The following is a 9,315-nucleotide window of genomic DNA, read 5'->3' as shown; positions in this document are numbered from 1 at the left end:
CAGCGCAATTTTCCACGCGCGGTCCGCAAGAACGTGACAAAGGTTTCAAGCGACTTACCTCGAGTGACAGCTCTCCTGGTGGCACGACGCTCAAAAAACCGGCATTTGGGTGGAGAGGGGAGGGAGAAAAGGGGGTTTCTACCCCTCTGCCTTTCTATTCTCCTTCCCCCCACGCCCTGTGTGTGCTCGTAACATCTCCGGAGCTCAGCATCAGTCTCCGGGCATTCAACTGTGAAACTACAGCACAGTTTTATATACACCTCCCAAAAAAAAACCCCAAAACGAAACAACCCACCCTCATCCCTAAAACAGCTTCGGAGCAGCTGAGGGGACCGAAGCCCGTTCCCGGCCCCGGAGTAGCGGCGGAGGCAGAAAAGGGCATTTCGCGAGGCAGCGGCAGTTTTCGCCGATTTCTTTTTATTAAAGCACCCCCGAGCCCGTGTTTACATTGCGCAGTATAAACATCCTGCCCGGGCCCGTCGAGCTTAAAAGAGCGCACGAAGAGGGGGTTTGAAGTGGGTGAAGCTCCGCGCAGCGCGGAGCCGGCGGCCGGGCAGCGTCTCCACTGCCCCACGCCACGCGCGGAACCTCCGCGGGCCCCGGCCCCTTCCACGGCCCGCGTAGGGCCCTTTCCGTGTTTTTCAGCGGTGGGAAAGGGGGTAGGGAGAGGGTGGAGAAGCCCCACGCAGCGTCGCGGTCACGCATGGCATAAACCGCACACACACATACAGACGCGGTGCCCCCCGCGTCGGGCAGGGGGACGTCGCACAGCCCCCCCCCGGGTGGGGTAGGGCGGCGTGGAAAGGGCTCTTTAAAAGCTGCCCACCAGCGGGGAGCGGGAGCGGAGGGGGCCGGGACGAGGCAGCGGAGGGGCCGCCCGGGAGGGCGGGGGGGAGCGGGCCGGGGCGGGGATCTCCGCTCCGCGCTTACGTCTGTCAAGGAGCGGCAGACGCCGCTGCAAGAGATAAAGTAGAAGGCGAGCGGCGGGGCCGGAGGCAGACTCGACAGCCACGGCGATGGGAAGCAGCTCCCCGCAGCACCGGCAGCGCCAGCCCAGCTAGAGCCGGCGGCGGGACGGCGGCGGCCCCGGGAGCCCGGCCCGCCGAGGGGAGCGGCGCAGGCGGAGGCGGCGGCCGCCGGCTCCTCGCTCGCAGCAGCCGAGCTCAGATCGCTTCCACCCGCCCCCCCATCCCGCCTCCCTGCGGGCCCCCCCGACCCTCCGCCTCTCGCTCGCCTTCTGCAGACGCGCTCGGATTTTAGGGATAAAGTGGGAGGAGGAGGGAAAGGCGGAGTGGGGGGTGTCGTCGCTTCCATTTGTTTATCCGCGAAGGGGTGAAGTCTCCCAGTGGAAAGAAACCCCGCCGGGGGGCCGGGAGGAGGCCGGAGGGAGGGTGGTGGGTGAGTGGCGGCGAGCCCCCAGCAGCGTGGCCTTTTGGGGGGGCGCTGGGGGGCGGCGGAGGAGGGCCGGGGCTGGGACTGGCCGCCGCGGACCTGCCCGTAGATGACTGCAGAAGCGCAGCAGGCTCTGTCCTCTCAGCCCCCTCCTCCTCCGGTGCAGAGCAACTACGGCCCCATGTCCTCGGTGGCTGAGAAGCAGCCGCAGAGCTCAGCCATGGACACCGCTTCGGCGGGGACCGGCGGGGCCGCCGGCAGCGCCCCGGGCAGCGGCGGGGCCCCGGGCAGCGCCGGCCCCAAGGCAAAGAAGACCAACGCCGGAATCCGGCGGCCGGAGAAGCCGCCTTACTCCTACATCGCCCTCATCGTCATGGCTATCCAGAGCTCTCCCTCCAAGCGCCTGACCCTCAGCGAGATCTACCAGTTCTTGCAGAGCCGCTTCCCTTTCTTTCGAGGCTCCTACCAGGGCTGGAAAAACTCGGTGCGCCACAACCTCTCGCTCAACGAGTGCTTCATCAAGCTGCCCAAGGGGCTGGGACGCCCCGGCAAGGGCCACTACTGGACCATCGACCCGGCCAGCGAGTTCATGTTCGAGGAGGGCTCGTTCCGCCGCCGGCCCCGCGGGTTCCGGAGGAAATGCCAGGCGCTGAAGCCCATGTACAGCATGATGAACGGGCTCAGCTTCAACCACCTCCCCGACAGCTACGGCTTCCAGAGCCCGGCCAGCGGGCTCTCCTGCCCCCCCAACAGCCTCTCCCTCGAAGGGGGCTTGGGCATGATGAACGGGCATTTGTCCAGCAACGTGGAGGGGATGGGCCTGGCAGGACACTCCGTGCCCCACCTGCCTGCCAACGGTGGGCACACCTACATGGGCGGCTGCACCGGTTCCTCGGCCGGGGAATACCCGCACCACGACAGCTCCGTGCCCGCCTCCCCGCTGCTCCCCGCCGGCGGCGTGATGGAGCCCCACTCGGTTTACTCCAGCTCGGCCTCGGCGTGGGCACCCACCGCCTCGGCGGCCCTCAACACCGGCGCGTCCTACATCAAGCAGCAACCCCTCTCGCCCTGCAACCCCACGGCCAACCCGCTCTCCTCCAGCCTCTCCACGCACTCCCTCGACCAGCCCTACCTGCACCAGAACAGCCACAACACCGCCGACCTCCAAGGTAAGGAGCGGACACGCGCGGGGCATACTCGGGACCGCCGCCACGGGGGTCGGCCGGGCACTGCCGGCCACGCGTGGATCTCGGCCGGGCTGCTCCGAGCCGGGGTCCGGCTTGGTGGGCAGTTTTAATGACCTTCCCGAGGGTGAGCCGCTGTGCCCTCGCTCCTCACCTCCCTTCCTGGGGGAAGCCGTGCAGCCGTCGGGGTTCTCCGTCGCTGCGGGGCTGGGAACCGCCGGGCTGGGGCTCCGTTTCCCCGGCCGGGGTTCCGCTCCCCCGAATCGCTGCTTTGCCTTCGGGGCCGCCCCGGGCCTAAGGCCGGTGGGCTCAGACAGGCGGGAGCTCCAGAAAGGCAAGGCCAGGAATGCACCCGAGGGCTCTTCCACCTCCGTCGGGACTTAGAGTACTGCGGAGGGAGAAAACGGGGAGTTTTTCCGTCGCGGGGTCTGCCACCCGCGCCCTCCCGCCCCATCCCACCCCTTCCCGTCCCGCGCCATCAGCTGTGTTTGCCACACGTCTCAGGGCCGTGTTTTCCAGGCCCATCGCCTCCCTCCACCCTCTGCCCGCTCCAAAGCCGGCGGCGCGGACCCCCCAGTACCCCGTGCCCTGCAGCCTTATCCCCGACTCCGGGATGGAGCTGTAAGGGGTGGATTTGCCCTGGATTTTGCAAGGCAGATGGTGTTTTGGCCTCCAAGAGGCCTCGAGAGGGACGAGGCCAGCGCTGGGCTTCTTCCTGCGTTCCAAATTCCCCTCGGGATGGAATGGATAGGAGACGCTCGGGGCACGGGGGAGCCCCGGGAGCCATGGTCGGGTGTGAGGCAGGTTTGGGGGGCTCTGCGCATCACTCCGGGCCTTTGGGGGAACAGAATGTGCCTGAGAGAAACGGGTGTGAAGCGAAGCATTAGCGGGTCACAAACACGAAGCGAAGCAGGGAAAAAGCACCAGCCAGGATGGGTTAAAGCGGCAGAGCCCGGGCATAGCCCATAGCCAGGCCGGGCCGGGCCAGTGCCCGCCACGGGCACTCTCCGGTCCCGGCTCAGTCCCCGTCACTCAGTGCGCCCAAGGCCGCTGGAAAACGGAGCTGGAATGTACCCCGAGGAGCCATCGGGTCCATCCGCGGCCTTAATAGAAACACTGATTAACACCCAAATGAGCGGCGGGGAGCAGTCGTGGGCAGGGCACCCCATCCCCAGCGCACCCCGAATTCCAGAGGCGCTTTTCCGTGCCGAGGTGACGGAAGGATTGACAGGAACAACCCCGCTCACTGTGGCCTCTCACCCCCAGCCTCCCTCCCGGTCTCTGCTGCCGCTTCCCCGCTCCTCACCCGGCGGATATTCCGCTCGGGCGGAGGCGATGGGAAAAGCAGCCGGGGCGAAAAAAACTATAAATGTTGAAAAAAAAATCTAAACCCAACCCAAATCCCTTCTACTCGCCGCGCCCTTGGGCCGGGCAGGGAAATGCCGTCTCGGGGCCCCGGGGGTTCCCCTGCCGCACCTGCCCGCGCCCGCGTATGCGAAAATACCCCCAGTTCCGCGCTCAGACAGGGAGTGCGGACGGGCTGGGTTGTTGAGGGTTTTTTTTTAACCCCAGACGGCGGTTTTCTCCCTCCTCACACTCAACCTCCAGTCGTAAATCTATTCGTGCTGCTGACCGTCTTTCCCCCCGTCCCGCAGGCATCCCGCGGTATCACTCCCAGTCTCCGAGCATGTGCGACAGAAAGGAATTCGTCTTCTCTTTCAACGCCATGGCCTCCTCTTCCATGCATTCAGCGGGCAGCGGCTCCTATTACCACCAACAAGTGACATACCAGGACATCAAGCCGTGCGTTATGTGATACGGGGCGGAAAAAACACCTCCTGGGGTCGGCAAGGCCTGACTCGGGCGCTGAGCACCCCCCCAGGACCCTCTCGGTGGAAAGGGGGGTCTCTGCAGACTGGCTTTGGGCAGGAGGAATAGACTGCAGCCCCGGGAAGCGGCGGGGAGTGCGGCCCTGGGGCTGAGCCTGCCCCGCACTGAGCATCGGCCGGACCCGGCCCAGCCGGGTCTGCGATCACAGACCGTCTCTGCCTTCTTCTGCTTGGGGATGGGGTGAGAAGAAAGGAAAAGCAGCCCCCCCATGGCTCCCGAAACAACCCGACGGCGAGTTTGGGTTAAGAGTTTGACAAACGAGGTTTTGATGCTTCTTTTTTTAAAAAAAAAAAAAATTAAATTACAAATTCAGTTTTGGAATTGGTGTTGAGCGATGCCACAGGTCCGGTTGGGAAGAGCAGAGCCGGATCGGGCTGGGGGGAGCTGGAAAGGACCCCGACCCCAAATCCTCTCGGTCCCGTCTCACTTCGAGCCCGGATTTTTTAATTTTTTTTTTTTTTTTTGGCCGGCAATCACCCAGCGGGCAAAAATCTCTCAGAGGGATTTTTTTTTTTAGCTATTACTTTTGGTTTTTTACCTGCATAAAGACTGCAGGATCAGACCCTATGCAGAGAGAATAAGGCACTTTGGAAAGAGACAGCCATGCTCATCCTGTTATTTATTCGACTTTTGTTGTTGTTGTTGTTGCTAATAATCGAGACACGAATCGTGTCAGTTGATCAGTATTAAATCGGGGAATCTCTGTTGGCAATATTTGCCATATAGATTTTTGTTTTTTAGTTAACCTTTGTAAATTTTAAACCGATCGTGGTCTCTGTGTAAAGACAATCTTCCATATGTTTTTATAGAAATATATATATAATGAAGGATTATTCCCCTCCCTCTCCCTCTATATTTTTTTTCGCCCTGACGTTGTACAGTTCGGTGACACCTATTTTAATTCTTTCTGCACTGTATAAAATTGTAATTATGTGAGTTTGTTTTTTGGTTGTTTTTTTTTTTTTTCGCCCTGACCTTCTGTGTACTTTTTGTCCCTAAAGAAAAAAAAAATCCGAAATAAAACATGTATGTTATTTGTACATGGGCTTCACGATTGTATGAGCAGCAAATAAAGGAGCACGCGGTGTAAGGGGCGTAATTATATCTGAGGAACCCGCAGGGGCCGCGCAGCGCCCGGCCCGGCCCCGCAAACCTTCGGGCGATAATTCCCCGTCCCGGTGCGGACTCAAAAAGGACTTTTTTTTTGTGGCTTCCTCGGAGTGCCGGTTACTCCTTTTCCTGCGCGGAAATATTCCAAATAAGGATATTGAAATGAAGTAGGAGGAAAACCGGATTTTTATTTTTATCTTTTTTATTCTTATTATTTCATTTTTTCCCCCCAAGAAGAAAACGAAAGGCGGTGTTTGACAGCTCTTTGCCTCGCAGTGTGGCTGCAGGGATGGAGCCCGCGGCTCGTTGTCTCTTTTCCACCCCGGGAGGGATCCCAGGCATTTTCCAAGCAGCGCATCCCTGCGGAATTTCCGCGGGCTACAATTGCGGAGAGCTCTAAATGTTCCCGCGGGGGTTTCCCCGCGTGGAAAAGAAATAAAACTTAATAAAGTTTAAGGGAAATATTAAAATTATTTAAAATTAATAAAAAGGAAAAAAGAAGAATAAAAATCAAGCAGATTAACTCCTGCACCATCCCCGTCCTGTGCTGGGCAGCGATAAATTCACACCTGAAAAATTGGTATTTTCCCGCGAAATTTGGGGGTGTTTGGTGTAATTGTGGATATCCATGAATTTTGTGCTTTAATTTGTGGGCCAATAAGTCTCTACCAACCCTCGTACTATGGATATCAGAGCATACAAAAACACGTGCAGGTGCTTGGTTGTGTATTTTTGTCTTTATTTAGGCAAATGTAGTTATTGCACACGAATTAGCCCAGCTCTGTGTAATCAGCTTAATTAAAAGCAAAGCTCACTGAAAACAACAACCAACAAATTTGGAATATTATTTTAATTAAGCCAGGCGGGAAAGGCTTTATTAGAGTTGGCAGAGGCATTTCTGACACCGTTTTTTGTTGTTGTTTTGTGGGATTTTTTGAGAGTGGTTGTGGTATTTTTTTTGTGTTTGGGGGTTTTTTTGTTGCTGTTTTGGTTTTTTTTTTAAATATCTCTCTTTAGATCTCTCTAAGCTAGTGGCAATCTACCTGCGGTATTTATTTGTTTCCCCTGTTTTTCTGCCTTCTTGGGTTGATCCTTCCCTCCATCACTGCCCACCCCTGCTGGAAGTGAACATATTGTTGCCATCCTTTTTATGCACAGGCTGAAATCTGAGTATTTTTTGCTCCTGAAGCAAATATCTGGACTAGGTGTGGCTGAGATAAAGGTCCAGGGTTAGGAGTTCAGTCTCTGCCAAGTGGTTTTCCTTTCCTTGAAATCTCACTGTCACTCCTAAGGTTCGTTTTCATCCTTTGGACTCATTTTGGACTCCCTTGTTTGCACATAGACCTGATGCCAGGCTGAGAGGGCAGAGAGGCACCTTGCAAACCTCAGATCCAGCTCAGAGAGGTTTCATATCTGGTCCCCAACAAAGGTTGACGTGATTCGTTTTTCTCCCTCCCGAGGTTTTCCAAACCTGGAAAAACAGAACCACCACATACCGTGGACGCCACATATTCCTCAAGCCAGTGAGCGCAGTCTAAACAGACAGCTCTCCATCTCAGACACCTCCACCAGGGAGCAGGGGCTGAAACCCACAGCCTCCTGCCCCCAGCCCTCCATCTGCACAAGACCAGCTTGATTTTTCCCAGTGTGTATTGTCCCATGGGGTGGCAAAACCAGAGCTGCTGTCACAAGGGGTGCCTTTGTACAAGCTCCAGGAGCAGTTGGACTCTGGGAGGAGGTGAGGAGGAATAAACTCACTCAGAAAGGCTGTGGGAGCCCTGCAAGAGAAGATGAGCCATGGGCTTGCTCAGAAACGTGGTATTTGCTCATGTAAGGGCACAGATCTGGCCATGCTCATCTGCTGTGGCTCAGCTCGGCTTCAGCGACCTGCTCTCTGCTCCTTGTCACCCACATCTCGATCTGTGGGTGACACAACACGGTTTTCTTTGGGGCTTTGGCTTTTCTACTGTAGGGAACAGTTTCCCATCACAGATGCCTTGTGTAGGCCCGTGGGTTTTCTACAGTGATGCCAGATGTTCCCCCTGGATGAGGGGACATGGTGGTCCCCAGCCGTGCTGTGCCCTGGGCCACAGCAGGGATTCTGATGGTGAGGAGCTTCCCTCTGCTCCTTCCAGGATGCTTCTCCCCATCCTTGCAAGGCCACCATGGAGCTGGAGCTCTGTGTCTGTGTCACCTGTCCGTGGCCATGTGTCCCCAGAGGTGTTTTTGAGGGGCACACAGCCCTTTGTGGGGGCTTGAGGAAGTGTGGGATGCTGGAGGGATACCAAGGGAGGTGCCCTGCAGAGCTTCTGGAAGAGATGTGAGGCTGGGTCTGCTGTTGGTGGGGGATACAATTTTGGGAAGGCCCATGGGGATAATCTGAGGACTTTTTTGGGAAGCAGTCTGGAGGCAGGGATGCCATTGAGGGATCTCCTGGGGAAATGGAACATTGGAGGGATCCCAGCGGGTTGGAGGGATCCTGAAAGGGGAGTTTGGAGGGATCATGAGAGGGGGTATTGGAGGGATCCCAAGAGGGGATTGGAGGAACACCAAGAGGGCATATTGGAGGGAGCCCAGGGCGGTTTGGAGGAATCCTGGAGAAATCAGAGGGATTGTGAGAGGGGGAATTGGAGTGATCCTGAGAAGAGGGTTTGGAGTGATCCCAAGAAGGAGTTTTGGAGGGATCCCGGAGGGATTGCAGAGCACTGGGGGGATTGGAGGGATCCAGTGGGGTTTGGAGTGATCTCGTGGGCTTTGAAGGGTTCTCGGGGGATTGCAGAGATCCCAGGGGGATTGAAGGGATGCTGGGGGGTTCAGAGAGATCCCAAGAAGGGGATTTGGAGGGATTCCGCGAAGGGGTTTGGATTCCGCGAAGGGGTTTGTAGGGATTCCGAGGAGCGGTTTGGAGGGTTCCCGAGGTGGGGGATTGGAGGGATCCCGGGGGATTGGAGGGATTCCGAGGAGGGGTTTGAGGGGATCCCGGGAGAATTGGAGGGATCCCGAGGAGGGGGATTGGAGAGATCCCGAGGAGGGATCTGGGGGGATCCCGGGGGTACCCGGGGCGGGGGCGGTGCCGTTCCCTTGGCGGCAGCGCCACCTGGCGGCAACAAACCGGCACCGCCCGCACCTCGTCCCAGCCGCGCGTTTCGCCAAAATTTGGCCTTAAAATCCGGCCGGTTCGGGCTGGTTTGGACCTTTTTTCCATGGGGGTGGGTGTTAAAAGTTTGCTTGCTTTCTTTAAATATTTTTTAAATTATTTTTTACTATCTGTTTAATCTCTTTTTAAAGTTTATTTACTTCCTTTTAATTTTGCCCTTCTGGCACTCGTTGCTCTGAAGGGGAACATCCCTTTGCTCCATCTTCAGATGTATTGGTGATTGAACACACCAAGTGAAACTCATTTATGGGACACTTCTGGATCAGACTGCTCCGTGGCCAGGTGAGACAGATTAGGATGCTTGGCATGGGATCACACAGAGCATCCCATGGATACGGACACCTGGCACATGATGCTCTTGGGTGGGGTTGGTTATCTAGATTTGCAGAAAACTGGGTACTTTGGAGTCTTTACAGGTGGGAACAGACACCTGGAATCCTAAATGGGTATTTAGAAGATCAGGTGATGAGTTTGGTGCAAAGTTCTTAGGAGGTTAAAGGCTCAGATCCATAATTAGTAGGTGCCTGATTTCTACATCAAAACCCAGAAGTTTTGGATGTGTATCTCAGGGCATTTCAGCAA

The 9,315-nt window shown here is 57.0% G+C and overlaps 1 protein-coding gene across 1 annotated transcript; it reads left to right on the top strand.

Moving 5' to 3' along the window:
- Positions 1–1,194: 1,194 nt before the first annotated feature.
- Positions 1,195–5,506, top strand: FOXF1 (forkhead box F1). Its single transcript, XM_071567484.1, has 2 exons — positions 1,195–2,561; positions 4,232–5,506. The coding sequence occupies exons 1-2, from the start codon at positions 1,502–1,504 to the stop codon at positions 4,390–4,392; spliced, it is 1,221 nt and encodes a 406-aa protein (XP_071423585.1). The 5' UTR covers positions 1,195–1,501; the 3' UTR covers positions 4,393–5,506.
- Positions 5,507–9,315: the final 3,809 nt, after the last annotated feature.

The sequence above is a fragment of the Pithys albifrons genome, chromosome 12 (assembly GCF_047495875.1).
Source record: "Pithys albifrons albifrons isolate INPA30051 chromosome 12, PitAlb_v1, whole genome shotgun sequence".
In the NCBI taxonomy this organism is placed as follows: domain Eukaryota; kingdom Metazoa; phylum Chordata; class Aves; order Passeriformes; family Thamnophilidae; genus Pithys; species Pithys albifrons.
This window is presented reverse-complemented; position numbering and strand designations above follow the sequence as displayed.

Bases quoted from the DNA above. Each gene is read 5' to 3' on its own strand.
- FOXF1 (XM_071567484.1), top strand. From the start codon at position 1,502: ATGACTGCAGAAGCGCAGCAGGCTCTGTCCTCTCAGCCCCCTCCTCCT. The intron at 2,562-4,231 runs GTAAGGAGCGGA...CCCGTCCCGCAG, and splicing joins CAACACCGCCGACCTCCAAG to GCATCCCGCGGTATCACTCC.